Genomic DNA, 27,192 nt, shown 5'->3' with positions numbered 1-27,192 from the left:
GCACAATTCCTAATACACAACAGTGGAGACTGAGCCATACTAGTTCCTAGTCAGCTCTACACTGGGTGGTCTGCAGGGAGGAATCTTAGGCTGGATAAGCCAAGGGGAAGAAGCAGAACATTTGCCTAAGTAGTAGCTTCTTGTGGGAAGGATGAAGTGCGTTGGTAAAGGGTGGAGGATAGGTCACTCACAAATCTGTTGCACTAGTGTTATCAACTGTAGCCTTAAGATGGGCAGCATGACACCTTCCATTATTGGATCACATCTGCCCAACAGGCACCTGTCCTCACTTTACTCATTTGCACATATACTGTTATAAAGCTTCCTAGAGACTGTAAGCACAGAATTTAGTACGCTATCCCATACACCCATCCCAAAGATCCCATAACTTACACAATTACAATCATAAGGGCTGATAGCCAGGATATGCTTGGATCATTACCATTAACGGGTTTTGGGATAAAACTCTCCAAGAGAAAGACTGTATCCAGATTGAACAAAGAAGAGATTATCTACCTGGTATCCACCCATGTGCCTCATCAATTTTTCACTCATTGGGCTACTGTTCAGGATGGAGTTCAGGACTTTGACAGCTGCATACATGGTGTGGTCATCACGGGCCATAGCAATGAGACCCAGGAGAATGGCAGGGCCTCCAATAAAGTTCAGGCTACTAGCTGCTGGTGAGGACTGGAACACTCTTACTCCTAGGAAATTACAGAGTTACTCAACCAGGAAGTTGCACAGACTAAATCTGTTATTGGACAGAGATAGGCCCAACTCTTAAAAAAAAACAAAAACAGGCAAGTAGAGCTCATTTACCATACTGGCCAACAGCAACTGATCCTATAGTCCGCAAGAAACCTGAGAGATGTCCAGCGATATTCTTAGCCAGGAAAACTGGAGTTGAACTGTCTCGAGAATTAATCCCCATCTAAAACAGATAAAAGACATCCTAGGAAAAGCCGTGGAAGTACTGGGAAGGCAGAAAATAATAAGCAAAGATGGTAATTTTTTGAAGATTATTTAAATACTTTTAAACTTTGACAAAGAATGTGAAAAACATTTTTTTTCCCCCTCAAAGTTGATTGTTGGGACAAACATTCACCCACCTGGAGTATTCCACAATCCCACCTCTTTTGACACATCAAGAGTAGGTCTGGTATTGGCAAGAAGGCTAGAATAGCATGTGAAAGGTCTATTGCATAGGTGTTAAGGGATAACGGACTGAAATGAAGCATCCTTAAGCCTGGAAACTATGGCTTCTGTTGCTGTTTCAAGAAAGGCTCTTAACATTGTGTTCACACCGTCCAATCTATTCCTCATCAGACTACAACAAAACCATATTTATAACGTAGTTAAGAAATTGGAGAGAAGCCAAAAAGTCACTGAAAGTAGGAAGTTAAAACAAAGTCACTAACTTTGCTCATGGAAACCAAAAAGAAACAACAAGAAATGTGTTAAAGACAAATGAGGGGAGCATATGACCTCTTTGGCAATCAGTCGGCCATCCACTTCATTGTAGCAGCTCTTTACATCTTGGACTGTAGTGAAAGACGAGCACGTGGCATTGATCCCAAAAGAAATTCTCTCTTCTCCCACCAGCTGTACAGGATTAAACTCACTGCACTGGTCCTCACCTAAAACAAGAGAGACTATAAATCTCCAAGGAAATTTGCATGTTCAGCACGTGAAATAGGAGAGGGGCAGCTGAAAAATTACTGGAAGAAACAAAAGTTTAAAAGGGAGATTGATTTTGACTTAGAATCAGAAAAAGGCTTCACCCTTTGCAACTCAGTCCATAGCAGCTTGCCAGCATAAGCACCAGTAAGAGATATGCTGGGTTTGTCTCCTCTGGTGACCATTCTGTACAGATCCTACAGCCTCTCCCAGTATTTCATGAAGCTTGGAAGGGCCCAGAATAAACCTTGCTTTGTCCACACAAAATAAACAAACAGTCTGGGCAGATAAAACATTTTAGAGACCTTCCAAGTTACTGAGCATTTTCCTCAGGTGGAGGAAAAAAGAAAAAAAGAGGCCAAAGTTCAAGCTGCCAACTCGCAACATACAGGAAGCTTCCAAGAAGTACCAGGTTCAGCAGTTTGGTGGTTGTATGACATTTTCATATGCTTTTCTTTAAGTAACTTTCTGCTTCTGCTTGCAGTGCAAGGTAAATAAGGAAAAACAATATGTACCTTTTTTAATCTCCTATTTTTGACAATTTCATAGACTGGGAAAACTGTTGATTTATGAAACTGTTTTACTAATGCTGGTGCCATAGCCCTTAAAGGCAAATAGGATTAGCACATTTTCTGCATTTACTAGAATAAATGCCCTGAGACTATGCCACCTATTTTCCTTCCAGCAGGACACTGACTTATGGCTAAGGCTCTACATAGCTGCTGCTGCTGTTGAGCAAGAAGTAATGAGCTACTGGTGAGAAGGGGCAAGACAGAACTGAAACAATCCAAACTGCTCTCCACAACAAGGCCATAATTCCATTTTAAGGAACAAACCATAACATTTCGGGGGTTGTGCTGAAACTTTTTTTTTCCCCCTCTTTTTTTGTTTCTCTGAGTGTTTTGATGGAATAGTGAGATGTTAGGTTAAAAAAAAACTCAAAAACAAAAAGCCAACACACTATATCTAAGACAGAGAGAAAAAGAGGGAAAATGCAGAGTGGACTTTTGCCTGTTTAAATGTATTTTGAATTTGAAGTGTTTTCACAGTGATCAGATCATGTCTTTTATAAAGCCGTGTGATTTCCCTGCATCAGTGCATCACTGGAGTCCAAGAGCCACAATCCATGGTAAGTACTAAAGTCCAGCTAGGGAGAGCTGTGTACAGAGGAGAACAAGTACCCCAGACTTCATGAAGACTCAACACTTCAAAATCAGTATTATTTTCATTTTGGGGCTGTATTTTGATACAATTTCTCTTTCGAAAATACCCTGATGATTGACTTAGAGATTTTCTGTCTAGACAGACAGCATTCTGAAGGAAGCCAGTCCTCTCACTCTGCTTTAGGCTGCAGCAACGCCAAAAATGAGATTATATTCTGCTCTTTTCATATAGGAGATAACTATCTCACTTCAGCCCTGAGCACAGAGGTGAATGCACTACTTGTTGAACAAACAGTAATCAATAACTAAAATGTTTTGTCTGCCTGTTTAATAATTGAAGCTAACAGTATACTTTAGTTAAAAATCCTCTTCATTATATGGAATGTAACTTATTCCCCTACCTCTCTTCTCCTTCTCTGCAGCATTTGCAATTAAAGATGTTGCTTCCTCTTCTGCCATGTTTTTCTATAGAACCATAAATGTAGCATGTATCCATTACAAAGCTTCTTCCTTAACATCTGGCCAACAGAATCGGCCATCTTGCACCTAAAGATGTGTTATCTCGTTTCTTTATCCTCTAGCTCTAAAAATCAGGGTAAAACTGCTGCTTGCTTCCTTTGTCTGCTCGATTTACAGCGTGTTGCAAGATCTTCCGGACCTCTTACTACAAACCTGTACAAAACCCAGTAGAGCAGGGTTCCAGCTTTCTAGGGAGATCTCTAGGTACAGCTGGAATATTAATAACAGATTATAACAACAAAACCCATCATCCTGGCAAAAAACAGTGCTGAAGATCAGAGTTAACACATACCTTGAAGCTGTACTGCTTGGAAATTGCTACAGTACTGTGGGCCAAGTTTATTAATCAACTCCACGGTTTCCACAGAGATGGCTTCTTCAAACAGGTATGTAGGGCCAAGGCGCCAGGTCAAAGAGGACTTCTGTTTCCAAACTCGAGGAGTAGCTATGTACCCATAGACGTCGATAAAGGAAGAGGGTTCCATGGAAATACAGCTACCTGGTAAGGGCTGCAGGTACTGCATCTGCAACAGAGCGAAAATTCACTTAGAGGACTCACTGTATTAGGGGTGTCTTAAGGTCGCATACCTGGAAGGTACTGCCTACCTCCTTCTCTCATTGAAGCCTCGCAATTATCTGTGCTCAGGGCTTCAGACCAAGCTCAAAGCTGAAAAACCCATTCTTTCACAGATCAAAGCTAAGAGGAGACACTGCCCAGCTTTTCTCTCTTTTTTAAGGGAGTTTCCTCAGAACTGGTGCTGACAAGACAGTAATCTGTCAATGTTCAAAAGCTTAACTTTAACCAAGGCAACATCTTGACAAACACTAGTGAAACCTACTAAATTGTGCATTGCCTTATCCTCTGCTTCAATACAAAGACATGAAGTCAGATGCCTTTGCAGGCTCTAGGCATCAACTCCATTATACTTACCAAGATAACAAGATTTTGGAGGTATGTGCTTATTGGTTTATGCCTATGCAGCTCCTAGCATAGTAGATCCCCTAGGTGATCAATAAATTAATATCAGCCATAAGTATATTCTACAATGTAGCTTAAAACTCCACAGTGAGTTTCTTGGGCTGGTTCCCATTTGGTCCCTACCAAAATAACATGATGATGATCAACTGCTGTTTAGAAATTGGGACTTTCAAAAGTATCAAAACTGTAAGCATTCTCAGAAGTTCAAACATACTTTTTTGTTTAAAGAACACAGTCTAAATCATCTTTGTTGGCAAAGAAAAACCCTACCTTGACCCCAGAATTTTTTTCCCCTATTAACAACTTCATAACCCAGACTGTGACTTTCAACACAGGAAACCAAGTTACAGACCACATCTTGTACAGGCACCTAGAGAAGAAATAATTTTTGAATGATATAGCCTGTCCAAGTACATCAGTTGGCTCCAGTGAAAGTTCAATAGTTTAGGAAATAGGACCATTTATTTTTGGTATCAAAGTAAGGACTCAGCCTCCTGACTTGAGTCTACTATTTTATTAAATGTGGAGAGGTCTAATAGAAAGTAGTTAGGATTTTCTTGGAAGAGATAAACTATACTGTACTTCAGGGCTTAGTCCAGCTTCTAACAACTTGCTGTTAGTATGAGAGATTCCTAGCATTTGCCTGCCTCCGACTACTGAGACGTAGAAGGTGAGACTGGTCTGTATTGGGAGGCAGGACTGGAATGAATAAATATAATGCCTGATGCAACATGATAATTCTTCTTCCACTCCCTCTCCACCCCGCCAACAGTAGCTTTTGATATCTGTTAGCAACCTTTGTGTAATTCTAATTTGTTATACAATCTTCCCTTCACTGTACATGTCAAGAGGAGGACTTGTATCATGTCAGAGACCTCAGCAGTGGGACCGTCTTTTATTTACTAAACGCTTGTTTTATTTATTATGAGCTGTTTCACTATATGTTAAATACATTTGCTGTGAATTCTTTAATCAATTGCAATGCTTAGACCTAGTTTTATTGATGACTTTGTCTCATTTGAAGGAAGGCAAATTAAATTAAATTTTCATTCTTGAAATGGATATAGGTCCCAAAAGGCATTTAGAAGACAGATCATTTTTCTCAAGTATGGGAAAGAGAATATTTGGAATTAAACAGGTTGCTTTTACTTGGGAAGTATAAAACACACAAGTGAGCTTTGCATGCGTCAAGACTGATTTGAAATATAGGAGCTGGAAGGAAGAGACCAAAGTTGCAACTAATAAAAGTAGTCTCTTATTAAAAAAAAAAAATACATTTTCAACATTACCAAGCTGAAGCATTCAAAGCCCATAAAACAAGTCTCAGAAATAATATGAGATTAGCTTCAAAACCATGAGCATGATGATGATAGTACTATAAACAAGGGGCTCTTCTCATTTGTCTTCTCATGCATCTGAGCCTTTCATGTGCATTCAGATTGCTTTCTCGCGGTTTCTCAAGCAGCCTGAGAAATCTTTAATTCATGATTTTTCCATGTGAGAGCAGAGACTCTTATGCAACAAGATTGCAGGAAATGGGACACTTGGGGAAACAGGAGCTACTGCAACATTTGCAATGAACTCATGAGCTGGTACGGTTAGAATTTACAAGTGCCTCTTACCCGAAACTTTCCTCTGTATTTCCTATTAATTCAAAAAAAAGAAGTATGATTTTAATGCAAGAGCTATCTCATCCACTGAATAACAATGGGCCCTGAGGACCATCTGTCTCCAAATGGTTAAAGTGCCTGTGGGCAAGACCACTGACTCATCTGAACTGACAGTTCAATAGGTGGCAGCTTGAAACAAGCCCACAGACAGCTAAAATGCTTGAGGAAATCCCATTCACCTTGGGATTCTTGCAAAGGGCTGACCAGTCACAGAAGCTTATTTTCTCTCTGATCTTCCCTCCCTTTCCAGGCCTTACCCCCAGAATGGAGGCACCCTAGATCACTAATCACCTTTGCAGATTTTAGCCTAAAGCCAAACTGCCTTCAGTTGTGTGTTTTCTGCTGGACACACCTTAGTGGAATATGTGTGTGTGTGTATATGTATACATATATATTTTTAATAGCTGAGAACTTCTGAAAATTACCCATTCATGGGTGTAAATAGAGAGATCCTCAAAATTACTAGTCAGTTCAGAAAATTTTGGCCTAAGGGCACAACTGCATTTCATGAACATAATCTTGAGCTTCTGTAAACAAGGTAACCCTGATTCTCAGATTAGTTTACCCACTCAAAATTGCCATGGTCATCTGCTAACAGGAAAAAAAAGGAAAAAAAAGAAAAAAGATTACTAGTTCAAAGCATCAGTATAAGCTGACATCATGCTTCTGAACAGCCACACAAATATTCCCTGATGTGCATGGATTTCTGACTCCACCCAAGTGCAAAGCAGTGTGGTGCATCTTATGTAAGCAAATCACCACTCTGAGGTCTCTCATGTTTACACTGAAAAGACATTGGAAGGCAAGGGGGGTGGGGAATGACAACAAATGATCAGCTGTCAGGCACAGTTTTATGCAGAGAGCCTTTACCTTAGCAGAGCCAAGCATCTGACCATTTATATATGCTGACACAATGCAGTTCTTCTTTCCTTCCTTAGCAACTGTCACTGTGAAATGATGCCACTGGCCAGTGACCAGCAGCTTGCCACAACCAAACTGGACTTGCCCTGGAACTAGGGAGTGATTTTGGACCTCGCCCTCAGGTTCCATGATGTCTGTAAGAGCAAAAATAAGTGGCAGTTACTGGAAAGTTTGAGGTCTTCTGTGTCACTGTGCCTCTGGAATACAACTATCAAATGTGATACACAGAAGGAACGTGATTTGTCTGTGGGGACAGCATTAGTTGATGCTGTTCCATTCAATATTTTTAAAACATTCCCTGGAGGCCTACTATCAGGACCTGAGACTTGGTTAATTCACAAGATCCCTTCATATAAAATGAGTCATACTCCCAAATACGACCTGCTAGCTGCCTGTATGCTGCAAAAATAGACTAAACCAGGATAAAGCTGAGAAGAAAACCCCTCAGGATATTCACTAAATTATGTGATACAGAAAGAAATTCCTAGCGAATTCATGAGAAGATAAAACTCTGTATATTTATTTGTAGTTTTTATGAAAAGAAGAAAGCTAGGATTTTTAACTTCATCTAAGGGAATCAGAGCACTCACATATCGTCAACGATGCATGAAAAATCCCAGCTACAATTCCTACTCCATTCCCAACCTCCTCTGCAATGCTGAATCACAACCACATTTAAAATACCTACTATGCTTGATACAGAGAAAAGGATAAACGTCAAGGGAAAAAAAAGTAATAGGCTGGCCTGAGAAAAAACATTCTAAAAATGAGGCATGAATACCAACTGTTTGATTAGGAAGCTAGAGCACTCCAAGACTCTCCTGATCTGCCCACTGCCACATAGAACAGGCAGGGATGAACTGGTTGCTCAAGTCCAGGCCCACAGCTGTGCACAGGCATACAACTGACATTCAGGAGTATTTCTAGAACACCTTCTACAAGTTTTATCACATATTGCAGGCCACAAAATAATTCTCAATGCCTACAGCAAACTTAAAAACTGATATATGACCAAGAATTGCAACCATAACAGGCTGCCAGAATAAAACTGAAAAGATGCAAAGTCACATTAATGTTCTGGGTACTTTTAAGCAGAGTGAATTTGTTAATGAAACATTCCAGACGATCACAGGACACAGCCCTGCAGCTTGACTGACAAAATCCTTACCAAGTGGCTGGAATTCCACTTCTTCTGTAGAAATAACAAAGGAACGGTCCTGGGGGGAGAAGCTTACTGAAAAGCAGACAAATTCTTGCTCTGTTCTTGACATGTGCCTCACAATAGTGAGGAATCGGAGTGGGTGACTGTTGTGCACCAAACCGAACTTGTTAACCAGAAACCAGGAGGAGAGAGTCAGCCCGCTTGAGGGAGGGAACATTCTGGTGCCTGTAGGGAGGAAACAAAACAGCAACAAGAAAGCTGATTCCCTTGTGCAGATATTAGCAAACTGCTTGCTGTTTTATTTGTAGCTGAGACATGTAAGAACTGACATCAGAATTTAACTACTATTCTATTAGATTTCACTGCCCACTTTCAGTATTACAGAGACTGCATGTGAGAGTACCTGCATGTCAAAGTGACCTAGAATTGATTGGTGAGAAATGAGTACTAGATCTCCATGCTACAGAGGTCATCACTTGGGTAGCATTGAGCCAGAAATGGAAACAAGTCTTCTAAGAGTCCACAAAATTCAGGAAGCAAGAGGTATAGCACAAACAGCCATTTCTCACTTCATCTAAGTGAAGATTTCAAACTACAGGAGAATCCCATCTAATGTTAAGTGATGTAGTTTCCATTGCTTCCCTGGGAGATTACCCTAAACTCTGGTGGCTTTCACTTGTTAAGACTGTTTTTCTCACAGTCTGCTTTAAATTTATGTTGCTAATGCTAATACATCATGCTATTAAGCTGCATCAGATGCTGCACCTTGGTGAGCAGTCTGAGTTGTATAGCTCAGAGCTGGACTAGGTCACCGAGATGGAAGAGTACTGAACCACACAGCTTATTTGCTGCCATTTCTTACAAATGTTGAATGCCTGCAGCAGGGTTCAGGAGTTAGCGCTTCCAGGAAGCTATAGGTGAGCCAGAGAGTGCTTACCCATGCCGATTCCTCCTGAGACAGACTGCTCAGCACTGGGGCCCATGATAGTGGCCAAGGTAGGGAGGTATAAACACCTACAAAAGCAAGCAAGTATCCATTCAGCAGAAATGTAAAATCATTCCTGAAGATCACCACTGACCCAATTCTGTGCGCTTCTCACATGTCAACCACTGAAGAATCAAGGTAGCAAAGCAGAGCCAGGCTATCAGCAACAAGACAACAACAAACTTTCTCTGGGCCAAACAGGTTGGCAATATGGCTGCAAGGAAGGCAGCAATAGGGCACAGGGATTGATTAAGTTGAGAGAGGAGTGACTAGTTCCTGTGTCTAGAGTAAGACCTGGGAGATGCTGCAAAGCAGCGTAAGAGAAAAGCAGCAGCAGGAGCAATACCCATATCCTTCCATGGACATGTCAAACTCCACAAACGATGGAGCCAAAGAAGTGTTGCGGAGCTGGAAGTTTCGTGGTGATGTCATGGAGATGAGACTCATCGCAGTCTGGAGTGCCAGTGCAGATCCTTTTGACACCCAAGGGGAGCTGCTGAGAGGCAGGGCTGTCTGAGGAGCAGTTTTATTGTCCACCATGACGACTTCTGAACCTACAAGATTGATAAGGTCCATAACAAGATCAGTGTCTCCAGTACTTTTTTTAACCACAGACTTTGCCAATATTTAGTTCACCACTGCTAAAAAACAACACTGCATGAGACACTGACTCTTCAGCTAACACATCTGCAGCACCCCTCCCAGCAGTCTGCACAAATCCTCAACAATAAACAAAATGTTGCCCTGAAGGAATCTCAGAATAAGAAGCTGGCAGGAGAGATGGAACTTAGAAAAGAAATGATAGACAGACATATTTTCTGAGTTTTCAGGCAGCTATAATATTCACCTTTACTAAAGGAGATTCCTGATCCCTGGGCTTCACTTTTCTCACACACAGCCCACTCAATTGTGCCATAATGGAAGGCTTACAACCAGCACGTGGGAGTGGATCTGAAAAATGACTGCAGAGAACATCTAAGGCCCAAATCTGCACCATTCTGCATCAGGTTGCTCATAGGTATGAGAACAGTATTGGTGTGAAATAGTATTAATATTGCCTTGCTCCCACAAAATATGTTACAATGGAGAACAGATGGGGATGCAAAATGGCCTACATGAGCAAGGCAGACTTTCAGAAGACCAAAGGAAGTACAATAAGCACTGCTTTTTATGGACACATGCCCTGTTTTCAGCTATAAATCAAAGGGAAAACGTGGCCCGAATGCAGGAGACACTCCCATTGCTTTGTGAAATATGATTAGTGTTTTTATAGATCACTTCCGTGTCCAATCCTGAGAAGTTTGAGTCTATATCAGCATCTGGCTCCAGCAAAAGTCTCATGATTTCATCTATGCTGGTCATTAGATCACCTCTCAGTTTTGATCAAGAAGCAGCTCTACCCTTCCAGCTACCTAGTACCTGGTCTAAAAGTTAGACATAATCCACTTTCACTGTGACTGGCTTAGAACAACTCACTTCAACAGCAAATTCCTTTAATTACACAGACCTTTAAATCCCAACTACAGTACCAGGAACAGGCTGTTCATTGCGTACTTACGTTCATTCCAGGCTGCTTCAGCTGAATCACTCCCTTGACATGAAAGGACCTTGGTCTTTGTGCTGGGCCTCACAGATATTGGTGGAGAACTTCCCAGCCAAAGAAATTGCCTAACATAAAAACAAACAAACAAGCAAACCCCCCCACACACACCCCAAAAACAAATAAATGAGGAAAACAATCAAGCCAGATATTTGGGAGCCATACCAACTGTGCAAATACACCTCAGCCCCCAGGAGACCAACTTTTTTATTGGAAACCCATTTTCTTTGTTTTTTCTACTGAAGAAAATTCCTAGGTTTAAATTTTTCAACAATACTTAAAAAAAAAAAAAGCTAGGGACTTTTAAATATGAAATTTTGTTCCATTTTCAAATAGAATAACCCTTCCAACCTTTCACTGCATATCCAAATCTTATCTGTACTCTGATCTCAGCCAGGTACTCTCATGACTACCATTCATTATCATTAAAGAGGAAAGCACATCCTCAAGGTGGAACAACAGATTGAGATACAAGACTATACTTTCTATTTTTGGGTCTGTCTGACATGGATCAGGACTAAGAGAAAGTCACTCCAACTCTTCATGAATCTGCTTCTCCCTGTGAAGACCAGGGGAGAATAATGCTGAATAATCCTACTTGTTTTGCAATTACTTAATTAGTTACTATTTGAAAATGGCTTTGCAATCTCACAGAGATGATGCAGTAGAAGACTACAGACTTGTACCTGATTCAATAAGTCATTTAAGCATATACCTTATCATTATGCAAGTACAATTAACTGAGACAAATGGCTAACCGCCTTGTTGAATCAGGCCACTACATGAAGTGCCCAGCTATAAAGCAGACTACTGTCCTAGTGCAGTGAGACCTCACTAAACCAAACTAGTTCCATTAAACGCACTCTGATACCTTAACACATCTGGCTCAATAGCCTGTGAGGCAAGTTTCTCGAAAACCCTAGTGAGGGGCAGATGCAGTGGGTGGCTCTCATTGCGGAGGGCATCCTGACAGGAAGTTATGATAGTGCTCAGCAAGCCAGAGCCACACATCACCTGGCGGCTCTTCTCTGACTTCACCAGGGACTGGATATGGTCAGCCACAGCACACTGGATTTCCTGAGAAAGCTGAAACAGAGACAGAGCCAAGGTCAGTGGGTTGGAACCACAACTGTACGTGGTGATAGATTTTTTTTTTTTTAATTGCTGGGTCTCTGGATGTAAAAATCTGCCCCAGAAAGGAGCCTCTAGGACCTGCTTTAATAGTTTCAAGTGCAATTGCATTGCTGTTCCATAAAACTCTGCATCTGAACAGTCCGGATATAGCTACATCTGAGTAACTGCTCAGTGACCCAGAGCTGAGCTCCCCTGTCACAACACTACAGTAGTGAAGGAGGACAGCAATCAGTCCTCACACAGAAGAGGGGAATACCCCTAAAGGCAGGTTATTAGGCATAAGCCCCAAGACCAGCACAGTAACTCAGAATGTGTTTAACACTAAGCACATGGGGAGTCACACTTACCTTATCTACTCTTTGCTTTAATATCTTTAAAACAAACTCTTATCTATAAAAATCCTAAAAACTTCTTGCTTAACTTTAAACACTTCTCTACATGTTTTGCTGAATGGAAGCTTTACTTCACTGTTGTTTTTTGATGGTCTTAACGAAGTTTCTGAATTCTGATAAATTATCTTTAGAGCAATTGGCTCCCACTTAAGAATGGAGCCATCCCAATGACCTAGATAGATTTTACACAAAAGTGACAGTGCACCACAGATTTAATAAGAAATCTTGTTAGGATCAAATGCTCTCCATCTCTTCTTTTAAAGAAAAGAACAATTATGGTGGCAAATATGCAGATTATAACAGAATTTGGAATTTGTATTTATAATATAAATGAAAAGCAATTTCATCAAATTCAGAATAAGTTAGCATATTAAGTGTCAAAAGGGATTCAGCTCTTTCATGATGTAGACCAAACTCTGAAGAGCTCAAAACTCTACAGAACAAACTCAAAACCTACCAGCAATTTGTTTTCAGAGTGCTCAGCATCCAAAAGCCTCACAGGCAACAATTACAACAATATATGTACCCATTTTTGTAAACACAGATACAGTTTTTTATGTCTGAATGAAGAGGTTTTTTTGGATAGCCTTTTCTTTTATCTCCCCAGTGAACATGTCATTACACACAGAGATCCTACCCCAGACTAAATACACATTATTCTCCTTCTAGGAGAGGCACTTATTTCTATGGCATGTCAAAGTCTTGCTTATAAGTTTTTGGATCTTTTGATTGTTATTTTACTCCATTTTCTATTGCATGTAGGAAAGGATCTGGATATATAAAAGCATCAAAAAATACAAAAGGACAGAATCTTGGCTAAGTGAAACTTAGTGAAATAAATCCAATAAAAACATAATGGAATACACAAAATTGATTGTTTTCATTAGCTTAGCAACTCTGTCGATATCAGTACGGCCTTGTTTTGAAAAAACTGTGCTGTTTTCAAGGATCTTAGTTCCAGTAAAATGGGATTTTAGTGGAAATATTAATGGTGGTCAGGAAACCAGGCTGTGTGTTCCTATATACATGCATTGATTTTCCTAACACATATTACTTGCACTACAGATCAGGATATTGGATGTGCAATTACAATGTAGCTGGGCTCACAGCTCTGCCTGATACTAGAGTCTCAGGGCAAAGAGTCTTCTAGCAATTTGCCTAATCTGCTTAAGTAGTTCCCAGATTCTTGCCCCTAAGAACCCATACTTTCAAAACTCAGTAGTTGAATTTATGTCACTGTTATTCCTCTTCTACATGACTGTACTGTGTTTAAGATGGGTAAGTACCCTGAACCACTGTCAGCAGGGGTCCATTTCAGACGGTTGCAATTTTCTTAGGTTAAAGACTGATATAGCACTAATTCTTTGTGCAACTGCAAAAAGCAAACTTACTTTTCAATCTCAGAGCACCTCTCTCTTAAAAAGCTAACAGCCCTTTATAGAAAATTAGTTAAATCTGTGTTATGTTAATTGAATTTTATTAATGCAAAAAGTCAAGGCATAGAGAATAACATTTTCAAAAAGCTCCAGGTGACCCTGGATTTTAAATGCTGCTTTCAAAAGGCAGACAGACATCCAAGAGTTTTAAACCCATTGGCTCTAAAGAGCTTGGGTCACTTCTGAAAACGAGTTACTCGCATAGTTCTTTTTCTTAGAAGTTTTATCAAAAATAAGTCATTCAGCGAGTTACCATAGCTGAAATTCTTGAGTCCAGGAAAACAAAACATGGAAACAGTTCCCAGTTGCAAGCACGTTTTGATTATATCACAATATTTTGCTAATTAACTCTTACCCACTGGCCTTATACCTTATTGACTGTATGTATAATTTGGGTTTTTCAATGCTATAATGTAACTGGTGTCTGTGTGCTTCTTGTAAGTAAAAAGAAAAAAGCACTATGAATTGCGTGAACTGTCTCTACTTTTCCAAGAACTTACGTACATAGATAGGGCCTACTTGACTGTCTCACGTGACATTGTCTCCATCATGCTTTTCATCTGCTTCTCCTTGGTACAACTTCTGTGTAAGATAAGCTATATAGCCTCCATCACATGAATACCAGGGACACTGCTGCCTTCAAGAGAATGTATCAGGTCTTCACCATTTGAAGCTAGGCAACAAAATCTCTTCATAATGCTAAGAATCCTTTTGCTAATTCTGATGGCCTGACAAACATGTCATTCACCAAAATACATTTAGTTTCACTATGTTTCTTTTCACAGTGTTATCTGAATGCAGTGCCTCTTTCTCCTTTTTCTAAGCTACTGTGCAGTGCTACAATATGATGTCTATCAGATAGCTGAAAGGCATCTGTGCATCACCTTGTAAGTGATACAATTGCATGAAAAAAGAGATGAAGTTGAAAATGATCTTCTGTATAACTAGTTTTGGATTCTTGGCAGAGTTCCTATCTCTCCAACCTAAGTTACATTTCTGAGATTTTAGGATACTTCAGAGAAATTGGCTGTTTCTTAAAGAATGAACAGCAAGAGAAACAGCACAAGTAAAAGGGGCAGGTCTAGTGTAGAACACAGAGAAGGAAAATTGCTTGATCTGTATGAACAGTGAAAATATCTGAAGCTGTGGTTTGATCAATGAACAAAAACTTCTACTAAAAGCTCAAAAATAACCTTGAGAAAGAACAGGGAGACAGGCTGTACCTTTGCCTAGAAAGAAAAGAAAAAGTTGGTTTGTAATAAGAAGAGGCACAACAAAGAAAAATCCCCCAGGTGACAAGGCTGGAGGAAAGCCTGTAGCGAAGTGCTCAGGGAAAAGAACCGACCTTCCCCTTCCAGCCCAAGCTGCAGGACGCGCAGCCCAGCTGCTTGCAGTCCGCTCCCTCCCCTCCCACCAGCATTCTGCTCCCTTCTCCCTCCCTCTCTCTCAAAGCCGAAGCAGTGTAACCCAACGTGGAACGAAGCCCTGGCCAAATACCCTGAGGAATTCCCCAGTAGGGGAATGCAGTTCTCAGATAGGGCACTGCAGTAGTCTAGGAATGCAATACAGTATGAACAGCTATATTAGCCGTGATATCAGTAATAAACGTCTAAAGGTAGACACATTTCAAATGACACACAGCCTTCTGTGGGCCTTATCTAACTTTCTAGGTTTAGAAAGAATTCACTTTTTGAGAAGTACGACTATTTGGAAAGTGTTATGCTGTTAGTATCTGCAGTCAGGATTACTTTCGGCTATATTTAAAACAGGGAAAGGTATAAAAGGCCTTTAAAAACAAATTCCCAACCCCTTGTCATTGATGCACAATATTTCAGTTTTACAGTAGTGAATATGACAGCAAATCATCATGAGAGGCCTAGGGGAGGAAAATAGAGAAGACAAGCAAATCCACCTGTAGCAGCAAAATACTATTTAACAACACTGTAAGTAGATAATTTACAGAATGAATGATGTGATGATTTTTCTACCACTGTTCACAAGAAATGCCCAGAAACCAGCAAGGAGGATGATACAGAATTGAAATATGCTTTGATTCTCTTTTTTAGAAGTTCTTACCTTTCCCTTATCCACCCATGTTACATCTAGGAGATTTCATTTGACATCACAAATCAAAAAGCATGACACTTCTAAGAGCTACGCTTCCAAAATGCCAGACAGGGAAAGCAAATGTCAGAGGGCAAACCTTTTTCTTTCAAAAGAAAAAGTAGTAAAAAAACGTAAAAGCAAACAAAAAAACCCAACACCCCCCCCCCCCCCCCCAACAAAAACATCCTTCTGTGAATGTCCTGACTCTCACGGCTGAAGTGAATGGTAACCTGTCTCATTTGCGCTTAGCTTTTGAAACATGCATGCAGTTTGATGGGAACAGGCTTAGTTTGCAGAAGGACCAGACACATGCATGCACATAAGCAATATCCTCTACACACCATTTACCGACTAAAAGACTGCCTCTTGGGGGGGTTCAAGGCTTTTAGCAAATTTTCGTATCGCATTTGACATTCAGATGATTTTTGATCATATCTACGAATGGCAGCAATATATAACCACAAATCTATTCTCCTCAGCTTTTAATTGTCATTCTGGATAGTCAGAAGAAAAGTGCAAGACCATCTGTTTTACTGTCTAATACTGTTCTCAGTTTGCTGACACACTCAGCGTTACTACAGGCCACCACTGCTGGATCTGATAAAGGTCACCAAGAACCAGTAAATTTGGCAGGAAATGGATATTATTTCTGCACACCAGAATCAAAGTACATCAATTTTATTGAGTTCCATTAATGTTTCTGTAAAAGCACGGCTTTCTCAATGCCATTTCTGTGAAAGCAAAGGATTTGCAGATGACCTGGACTGATTCTGGGCAGGGGGGACAACATACCAATGGCATTAGAAGGTAATACAGCTTACGCACAGAAAAACTTGACCTGAAAAGCAGAGAGGATAGGAACACAATGTCTGACATACTCAGATCATTTTAGCTTGGAATGAAAATTTCAACCACACATTCTTAATTTGTTGTAGCTAACAATGGCTAGGAATTAGTCTTTGAGACACAGATTATATTCCTTCCTCCATTACTGACATTACTTTATTCAAGCCACTTTGTTTCTCTGTGCTATTATTCCTCTAACCTTTTTGTAGCTCATTTGATGAAACACTTCAGAACATGGGTTAACTCGTACTTAGAGTCTGACTCAGGACCCAGCCTAACAGCAGTCCCATTTTACCTAGGGCAACTCCATTTACAGCAGCAATACTAAAAAAAAATCATCAGTAATAATTTCTTGTCAACTAAGAAAAAGGGAGAGAGAAAGGAATGACAGTTGGAATTTGTGCTCTAACCCTTCATATTTTTAAGAACACTGCCATCTACTGAGGGTCTGAAATGCTTTTTCCCCTCATATAGCTCAGCTCTAGAGCCAACTTTAATACAATCACTTTCCTGATGATTCTCTCTCTCATCCAATTAACCATTCTACTTGTTTTTCAGAAATTAATTACTGTAATTACCAAAATTTTAATAGCTGCCGGCTTGGTTCTGCTACACAGATTTGGGATATGCCAACAGTTTGTTATACTCCTACCTTCCATAGTTTTGGATGAATAAACTGGTTTTATTTCAATTCTTCTAGTTATACTTCAACTGTATTCAAGTACTTCAGAGCAGACAGAACAAGGGCAATTTACTTGTCCAGAACAGGTGTGTCTAGGGAAGGACTGACACTGCAAGGCAGATCCTAAGCTGCTTTGAAAGCTTATGGAGCATTAGGCCTAAGGGGCCAGGTTTTTCTGGTTGCTAGATCCTTCAGTGATGGTTTAAACAATTTCAAGGGGCTAGTTCTGCTTGTTCTTTGTTGTCATCCATCTGGCTTTAACAGTTTATGTAACAGAAATCAGAACTCAACCCGCCCAAGACTGCAAACAAAACCCAAGCACACAATGCATCGAGGCACAGGGAATAAGTGTTGATTGCTTTGAAGCAAATACTGGCTGCCATGTTGCGGATAAAAAAAACACATAGGAAAGATAAGATAAAGGGAAGTCATCCATGCTTCCCTGGAATTACAAGGAATATGAATGAAGAGGAAATGAGTAAATAATGCTGCTTGCATTGATGGTATATTTGCAGATTTGATTTTCTGCAGGCCAATATGGAGACCAATATGTGTTGTCTCAGAGTTGGGCAACTTTAGCTACAAGTGTAGGCACAGATAATCAGTGTGCTTCCTGCTAAGGCCCTCCAAAACCCATTCACCTCCACTGCCCAAGGATGTTACGCTCACACATGTTTTTGGCAGACTTTGGCAAGCTGAAAAGCAAGGCATAAGCAGAGAACAGGGCTGTTTGAAACAGAGACCAAGATGGTAGTCTGCGTGCAACTAGCTTTAATGCATAGGTACATAGAACAGATAATAGTGCACATATTTATATCTTCAGCTATACTGCCTGCTGTTTTTCTCTTCCCATCACCACTTCCTAGTAGGACCTATAATGCATTTTTTGATCACATACACACTACCCATGAAGCAACAGCAGTGGCAGAACCATTCTCAAGTGCAATTTGGCCAACTGACAGGGTTTTTAAACATTTCCTTAACCAAACATAATTTATTTGAAAGAAGCAGCAGCAACCTCATAGCAGACTTTTCTTCAGAACTAGTGGCCAGATGGACAAGGACAGGACTTCAACCAAACGTCATAATTACTATACTTGTTTTATGATGAAGCTTACAGGTCAGGACCACGCTGTGTTAAATGGTCTCCCCATTCTTAGGCACAGAGTTTAAAGTGACAAATATTCATATTTGGGACCAGATTTTCAAAAAAAATCAGTTTATTGGGCCCAGTCTGACTCTGCCTCCAGCCTTCCCTCCCCCCCATACTGGGGAGCAAGAACCCCAGAACGCTAAAGCCAAGGCAGTTCTCCCTCGCTTTCCTTATCACCTGATCTACAAAGCACTACGAGAGACAGACAGAGAGAGAGAGAGACAGACAGAGAGAGAGAGAGACAGACAGAGAGAGAGAGAGACAGACAGAGAGAGAGAGAGACAGACAGAGAGAGAGAGAGACAGACAGAGAGAGAGAGAGACAGACAGAGAGAGAGAGAGACAGACAGAGAGAGAGAGAGACAGACAGAGAGAGAGAGAGACAGACAGAGAGAGAGAGAGACAGACAGAGAGAGAGAGAGACAGACAGAGAGAGAGACAGAGAGAGGGTGAGGGAGGAGCGCAAGAACATTGTTGACCTCAGCTCCAAAACAAAAGAGGACAAAAACTGGGTATGGATCATTCCCATGAAGGCTCTGGTTTTATTTGGAAGTAAGCCCACATGTGTCCATATGGAAAGAACTGGGTTCACTGCAGCATATCCCTTTTGTGCATGGGAACCACAGGGGACAACAGCTCTCACCTATCATGGTACAACTAAGAAGAAACCACCCTGTCAGGATTATTTTATTTGTTTTCCCCAGTCATCCTGACAAAATAACCCGTTCAGCTTCAGAAAAAAAACCCAGCTATTTCCCATGCTCCCCTCTATTCCTTGTGTCCAAACTCAGTAGTGATAATGGAACCAAAACGTACACCGTACTTGTTCCACTGCAGCAGGTATCCTGGGACAATACCCATGCACTGCATCAGACAAGTACATAAATGCTTAGTAAACTGATGTCCAAGAGCCTTTGGAGGGTTTTTTTTTGGCTGAGTACAATGAAATTTGCATTGTTCCGCCTGCCAGTGTACTATGTGAATTTTAGTATCCACATCTGCAAAGAGTAAGCAATTCTCAAAAGTGAAGCCACAGAAAAGTAGCAGACGCTGTTTAGATGGTACTCTGGTATATGCAGAGACTCACCTGAGAGTGACCCTCTTTGTACAGCTTTGGCAGCAACCTCACAATAACACAGACAGCACCTGGGTGCACAATGGCACAGTCTCCCATTTCTGACCTGCAGGAAAAATATCCATAAGACTTTGATATTATCATTAACAATAGCAAGGAGGGTCAAATCAGTGTTATAGCAGAGTACAACACTACACTTTCCTGGCAGTTACCAGGTTCAGCATTAGAAGCTACGCAAACAATACAGATGGCCTGGAACAGCTATAAGCCTTCTTGGAGTAACAAAGACAGGATGTAACCTGCTCGTGAGCTCATGTCTCAGGGACCTGCAGATTCAAAGACGTGTAATAGCTTCTTTAAATAAACTTTACTTTTGAAGGTACCTGCAGTACAGAAAACAGCCAACAAGAAGTCTCTGATGCATCAGCCCAGAACTAGCACCATACTTTCTATTTCCAAGCAGTTTGTAACTTCGGTCAGGCAAGACCCTTAGTACTTTCTAAACTTAATAGGAATAAGCAGAGATGAGATAGTCCTGATGAAATCAGAATGCCGCCATACCCTTCTAAGACCAGAATCTGCCTAAACCAGTAGAAGAAAGTTGAATATCTGCACTTCCCCACCAATTGTCATTCTTGCCATATGAAACCTCTCCACATTCAGGCACAAGAAGAAACTAAGGCATCAAAATTACCACTGGAAAGATCCACTTATGTCATAACACAGGCTAGATGTCAAGATACAACTCTAAGCGGATGCCACTCCATAGTGGTAATTCTAGTCTAGGCATTGCAAGCTCAGCATGTGCAGAGAAGCATCGGCATTTCTGGGTGCACCTCTGAACTGGAGCTGTGATGTGCACTGTCAGAAACACATCTGGCCCAAATAGATCCCATGAGGGAAGCAAAGGCAACATCTAACAGCCCTAATTAGACAGAAAAAATAAAGCACAGAGTACTTTATGGGCTGTATAAAACAAAGAGAATAAGTAATAGAATGGGCATAAAAAAGCTTTTAGAGGGAACCTAAAGGAGAGTAATGTCTGTAATTAACACCTGTTAGCCATTTCCAAGAAGGCTTGGCTGATACATCAGAGCAGCGAGTAAAGTGTAGCACACTGCCACACAGTGACAGATAATTCTCCTGCACCCTCAAGGAAGATACCAAATAAAACTTTCAAAAAAATTGCTCATTTGCTATATTTTCTGTGTAATGAATCAAAATTAGATCTGGTATAAATGCTTACTACGACAGTGACTTTAGTGAGGTCATATAAATTTGTACTTGACATGAATGTGGGAAAGAGTTTTAAAATGTTAAACAAGAGAAAGGGACACACTATGATAATATCTCCCCCACAACCTTTCAAGAAAAATCTAGGCCCATCAGAATCAACGGGATCAAAATTTCAGCCTGTTTTTCCAGCTATGGCTGTGCTCCCTTAAGCAAGTTCATTTTCAGCCTGGGCCCACTGTAATCAAAGAAGTTTTTATACCAAATCTCCAAAACTTTCAATTTATCAATTTATCAATTTATCTAACACTGAAAATACACTGCCAAGCAGCATGCCCAGCTTTCCCAATAAATAGCATTTTTCCTAAAGATCTTGTCACTGAAGCAATACAATTACCTCAGAACCTCAATTTTTCTTTTATATAGAAAAAAATTTATAATCCATGCGATTGTATAGTAGAAGTAAAATGTGTGAGCTAACTAGATGTGAACATCAGAAGGCAAAAAAGAAAGAAAAGAGACTCTTCAAAAAAAAAAAAAAAAGAAAACCTTGAAATTGGTAAGATGTTGCCATAATTATGTTTTCTTATTTCTGAGCACTGCCCGGCAGCAGGTTTAGCACTGTGGTGTCCAGCACAGAACAAAGAAGGAAGGACCAGAGTCCCTGACCAGCACCAGCACCTCAACTCCTCTGCCAGCACTGGACGCTTGTTCTCCTCTCCAAGAATATCGTCTAAGTCTTATCTCTGTCCTTCTCCACGGTTTTCCAACAAACCCTCATTTTCTGGCTTGCCATATTACAAAAGCTGCAATTCCACGCACCAACTCCTCATTCCTGCAAACATCCCATTTTCTGCACTCCTGCCTCAGGTCATCCACAGCGCCACAACACCACTCCATCTACCCCACCACTATCAACTATGTGGATCCTAAATCCACTCTGCACTGGCTGCTACTTAGAAATAAGACAAATAAGAGGGCTTTGGGGACCAAATGAGATGCCGCAAAGAAGCTGAAGAGCGATTAGCACAGTGAGCCTGTGTAACAGCAGCTGCAGCAGCCATTCTGCTGGGGTGAGTGCAAAGGGGGGCTTCTGTCCCAAAGAGAGATCAGCCTCAGTTAACACAGCTTGCAGCAAACTATCTCTAATCACCAGGAGCTAAAGGAAAAAAAGAGACCCCATCTGTCACAGAAGGTGTTTCAAACATTAACACAGGAACAGAAACACAGAGGGCTGTTTTTCAGATGGAAATGGAAGGGTCCATTCCCTCGTGGCCCAGCAGCTTGCAGCATCATTGACCACAGGACAGTGGAGAGGACTATAATATTATCCAGTTAAAATGCTGTTTTTTCTATGTCTTAGTCCCTGGCCCTTAGGATTATCAGATCACTGCCCTTCCCCTTCTTCAAGGGATGTTAATACATGCACAGGATGGGGCATCACTGGCTGCATTTAAGGTCCTACTTTTGAATTATGTAGCCCAAGACTGAAGCCCTTCTTCAGGAGGAAGCGTGAGCATGGAGCACAGCTAAGAGGAAGCTGCATCAGGGGAACCACAGGCTTGCAGGAACTCTGGGAACTTGATTTCTTATTATTTTCAGAAAATTTAGTGCTGAAAAAGGATACGGGCTCCACAGTCCTGAAGACTGCCAGCTTGCCAGTACAAGTTTCTCTGCTGTTTTTGCATACACTTGATGCTAGACTCTCTCTTCTACAGGCATCTCTAGCTAACTTGGCTTCCTTTTCTGCTTCCACATCCCAAAATCAAAGCAAAACCATCCCAAGCCAGATACTATGAACTGGATCCCAACTCACGCAATTAAATTTTCGCAAATGGTATTCACTCAGTTCCTGTGCAGCTTCACAGCTCACAACCTAGCAGGAAAAACAACACATACACCAAATTGAAGCCTTGCTCTATATTTCAGATCTAATAATCTGGGAAAGGCCTTCTAGTCCAGACACACTCCCTAGAAGCTACCAAAAGGGCAAAATGCCTCCCACTGGGAAACTCTTGCTCTCCACTGGATTTGGGGGCACAGCCTGCTAACTGCCCTGTCATCCAACCACAGCCATGGCCGTACACTGCCTGGCAGCAGAGGACAGAGCAATACCCTTCCTGCCATTGCCACTGACCTGCTCTTTCACCCCTATCTGCCCTGCACCTCCGTCACGCACATAAGTTACAGGCCATTGATTTTCCACGACCACCACCACCCGTACAGTCTGTTCATTGCCCCACACCGTCCCAAACAGGCCTAGGAAGATCTACTTTGCAAAGGGTATTCCCTCTGAGCCAGCAGGTTCTCTCCCCAGCACCGAGTACCTAGAACATAAACTTTAAGTGTAACTCAAGCAGCAGTGACAGAACTTCAGCAAACAGCTCCATGGCTGGTACCAAAATCAGCTAGCTGCCCGAGGAGCAAAGAAATCTAATGCAATTTTTTACAATTGCTTCAAGCAAGTACAAATATGCCCAGAGATGCTTACTGAGCCTGCCTTAGTGCTGAGGGAGCAAAAGTTTTGCTGACTTCGGTGACTGCCAGCTGTGAGTGGGGGACCTAATGGCTTGGTCCTTAAATCTGGAAAATGACCAAGGAATATTCTAAAATAAAGGCTGAAGGAATCTCACATTTATAAATGGCCAACTTCACCATTTTACCCATAACTCCAACCAGAAACATCTTTGAGAAAAGGACTGGGAGATACAACATAAAGCTGCACAAGAAAGGGCAGAAGATCTCACAACGTACGAAATGCAAATAATTCAGAGCTGACAGCTATGTTGACTTCTGGTGCAGTCTTTCCTTCCCGTCATCCTTCACTGTATCAGGCAGGCAGCACAACTATTCCTTTTCCAATTTTCTCTATTTTAGCTGTGTGAGTGAAAGAGCAAGCGAGTGTGTGTGTGGATGCACACACGTATGCATGGGGAAGCATTTAAAATAATTTAAAATAGTTTCCATTTTTATTGTATCAAGTGACTGGAAGCAGTTTTCCACACCATTGAAGAAGGCAAAATTGTTTGGGGCAGGCTCAAGGAGAGACTAAAAGTAAGCTTTAAGTCACAACAATCTTTTCCTTAGAACCCGGTCCTGTTCACCCACTGCATGTGCCAGAACCTTTGGAATAACCCATAAAAGTTTCAGGGTGCTGTGTCCCATTGCTTCACTAAACAGCTTATGTCCTGGTGCTTGCCATTATTTGCCTTTCAAAAACAGGTGACTTCTGCTGTCAGGAGGCCTGGAAGTTGGAACCATGTTACTGATCTGTTCTGCCCAGGCAAGCCATGCCACTCCATGCCCAAGTTCACCACCACATAAAGTGCAGATACCAGTCTTACCATTATATTTTCTGTAGTAAATAAAGACTTACTTCTCTTCAGGGTTTCCCCATGGCCCATATGCAGAGGCAGGTAATTTGTTGCCTGCTCTTCTGAAAGTCACAAGATGTTCTTCTTGAGCTTGAGGTTCCTCCCAATCATCTCTTGATGCCTCTTCTACCTCTGGCTTTATCTGCTTGAAGTAGCTCTCCAGATGGAGGGTCCCTTTGACCATGTGATCAAGAAAATTCAGAATCCATATGCAGTTTTTCAGCCACATTGGAAAAGGTTCTGAAGAGCAAAAAGCTGCATCCAAGAATTCTGCAAATGTCCTTGCCTTCTCAAGGCCCAGAGGAATTTGCCATTCTCCTTGTGTCCCAAAACAGCCAAGTGTCCCAAGATCCTCTGCCATCTTTTCAAAGAGGCCATTCCTCTGGAAGAAGTTGCTATTGACAGGGTCCAGGTGTAGGGCTGCTGTTATCCCCTGAAGTGTGTAGAAAACAAGTTCCAAAATGCAATTGTGACCAACTGCTGCCCACAGCCCAGACGGAGGGTCCTGCAATGCACCTTCCATGTCTGAGAGAAGGGACAGGAGTCCATTGAACCCACTGCAAGTTCTGAAAGCTGAATGGCTCTTTGGACTCTCCAGTATCCTCAGCAATGACTACAAACGTCAGGAAGAAAGAAGACAAAAGAAGCACTTAAACCAATAGCACAAAAAGGACAAACAAGTTTCACAATAGTTCCAAATTCCAAGTTAGTAAATAAATAAATAAATAAAATAATCTTTTATTGAAATACCACTCTTTGAGCAAAAACTGTTGGGCAAAGAAAAAGTTATCACTGCACAATCTTTCTCCTTCTGCCCTCATGTTCCCAACAGGTCAAACATCAGAGATTTAACCATATCATCTGGAGAAATCCACGTAGTCAGCCTGCCAACTAGGGAATGGTGCTGACAGGAACCAGCAAAGACATAAAATTTCCTGCTTTACATATCCTAGTCAGTTTGGCCACAGCTACTGTTTCAGACCTTTGGCTACTCTGATCTATCCTCTCAGGCTCCCTCGACTCTCAAGATTTGCCTTAAACAAATGAAAGCAGAGATTCAACTGTAAGTCCTTCATACAGAAACTGGGAAGAAGACGCAGCTCTCTATGTGCAAGACTTCCTCTGGCCCTGAACACACATAAAGAGGCATGCTAAACTTGTGCTCTACACTAAACTTATGACTGAGTAGACCCACTCCAAGAAAACCAGTGAACCCACATGGCCCAAAGAATACTGCCAGCAGTAGGCCCTCCTCAAAAGAAAAGCAATAGCAATTCCTTCCCTCAATAGGGGTAAGTTTCCACAGCAATTCAAGGAAAAAAGCCACAGAGTCAGATCCAAAACCAATGAATACATTAGTTTTCCTGTAACTGCAATAGGCTTAGAATAAGTTATAGGTTAATGCTACTTGATGATATCACACATGCACAGAAAACCCAGCCTACTCCACTTGCAGAATTTAAATGCTATGGGCCTGATTCTGTCCCCATTCTAAAACAAACCCAGCAAAGCTATTCGTTATAATGATACAAAGCAAAGTCAGTGAGAAGAGAGCTTGTGAGGAAACACAATCCTTCATAGGTTTTCAGGATGTTGCACAATCCATTTAATGAAGAAATAGCTCTTACAGGCACACAAGACCTTCCAAATTTGAGGCTGTGCCTCTTTACATTGGAAAGGCTTAATTTCATGTATAAAGTTTCCCAATAGATATGCAGTGAAAGAGTGAGTTCACTTTGCAGTCTGCTGAAGAGGAAGAGATCTACTATAAATATCTCTCTGTAACAGCATCCAGGACTATGAGAAACTGTTGCCAGAACTGGAGGGGGAGGGGGAACTCTATTACTGTCATTCAATTTTGCATGATAATGTATCAAACCAGGCAGAGACTTCTGAACAGAGAGTAAATTTAATAACTCGGAGTTGAAGTTATCAGGATGGCTTTAACACGTTTCAGAGAAGGTCAGCAGTAACCACATTTCCTCCAGCTCTAACTCAGTTACAATTTAATCGTCTATGAGTTAGTATTCCTCTGTCTTGAATCTATAAAACTGATGTCTGCTGGAAACCCCCTAACTCAGTTAATGCTAACAGAATCCATTTCACATTCCATTATTTGTTATTCCTCATAATTGTCCACGTGCCACACTAGAATACAGCAGGGCTAATTGCATTTGGGCTTGGGCTTTAACAGCTAAATATATATTAGCAAATCAATCTGAATTTGTGTGTAACACAATCACAGTCCCAATGGATATAGATAACAAATTCATTTGCTTACATTATGTTTTAATACAATTATCATTTGTCAGAATTAGACACTGAAGCTGCATTTATTTTCATACTAGTTTGGACACCATACTCAACTTATCCACAGATATCGTTAGTTTGCTGTGTCAGATCAAAGCTATAAACTTTGTCAGATTTTTGTTTTTGTTTTGGGTTTCTTTTTAAGTAACATGGTTCTTTTATGACAGAAGCAGTTACCATATTGTGCTGAAAGATGACTTCAGTTCACACTTAGTGGAGAAGTTAGAGTGAAACTTTAAATCAATGTTTAGAACACTGCTGTTTTCCAATCTGATGTCTATGATCTAAACCGAAATAGAGCACAGGGATTCTTTATCGGGCTTCAGCAGATTATGGATCAGGCCCTTTATAAACACAGTGGAGGTTAAAAAAAAAGTCTAATTTCATCCTCCAAACATCCATAGGAACACTTCTTTCCGTCTTCTTTATTTTTCCTCACCTCTGTTTTATCCCCAAACTGATGTATGCGAGAGATTACAATTTTGGAAAACGTATCAGAATCAAGCTGTTCATCTCCTGCCTACCCCAAACCTCAGTTCAGTGCAATCTTGCACCTTTACCTCTTCCCACGTCCTTCTTACAAATCTCTGCTTTCACTCATATTTGTTCCTCCTTTCTTTCTCTGTCACATTACACATAACGGCACATACAGCTGGCTTACAGCATTTGCAATCCCCATTTCTCTGTTCTGCATTACTACTTAAGTTTTCAAAATATTGCACAGTCTCATGTTGAGTGAAAGTGCTGGCCACATACACATCACTAAAAATGAA

General features: G+C 41.1%; 1 protein-coding gene across 1 annotated transcript in view; it reads right to left on the bottom strand.

Annotated features, from left to right (window-relative positions):
• WDFY4 (WDFY family member 4) overlaps positions 1–27,192 on the bottom strand; it is a 152,105-nt gene that overhangs the window by 98,814 nt on the left and 26,099 nt on the right. The window contains exons 13-24 of the mRNA XM_026110249.2: positions 24,112–24,722; positions 19,515–19,608; positions 11,551–11,765; positions 10,638–10,747; positions 9,426–9,633; positions 9,032–9,108; positions 8,101–8,319; positions 6,882–7,066; positions 3,655–3,886; positions 1,489–1,640; positions 823–934; positions 517–707 (exon numbers count right to left, since the gene is read on the bottom strand). Of these exons, the coding sequence (XP_025966034.2) occupies positions 517–707; positions 823–934; positions 1,489–1,640; positions 3,655–3,886; positions 6,882–7,066; positions 8,101–8,319; positions 9,032–9,108; positions 9,426–9,633; positions 10,638–10,747; positions 11,551–11,765; positions 19,515–19,608; positions 24,112–24,722 (2,406 nt within the window). The remainder of the gene's footprint in view (positions 1–516; positions 708–822; positions 935–1,488; positions 1,641–3,654; positions 3,887–6,881; positions 7,067–8,100; positions 8,320–9,031; positions 9,109–9,425; positions 9,634–10,637; positions 10,748–11,550; positions 11,766–19,514; positions 19,609–24,111; positions 24,723–27,192) is intronic.

This window comes from Dromaius novaehollandiae, chromosome 6 (genome assembly GCF_036370855.1).
Source record: "Dromaius novaehollandiae isolate bDroNov1 chromosome 6, bDroNov1.hap1, whole genome shotgun sequence".
Classification (NCBI taxonomy): Eukaryota; Metazoa; Chordata; class Aves; order Casuariiformes; family Dromaiidae; genus Dromaius; species Dromaius novaehollandiae.
The sequence above is the reverse complement of the archived record's forward strand: the minus strand, read 5'-3'. Positions and strand labels throughout refer to the sequence as shown.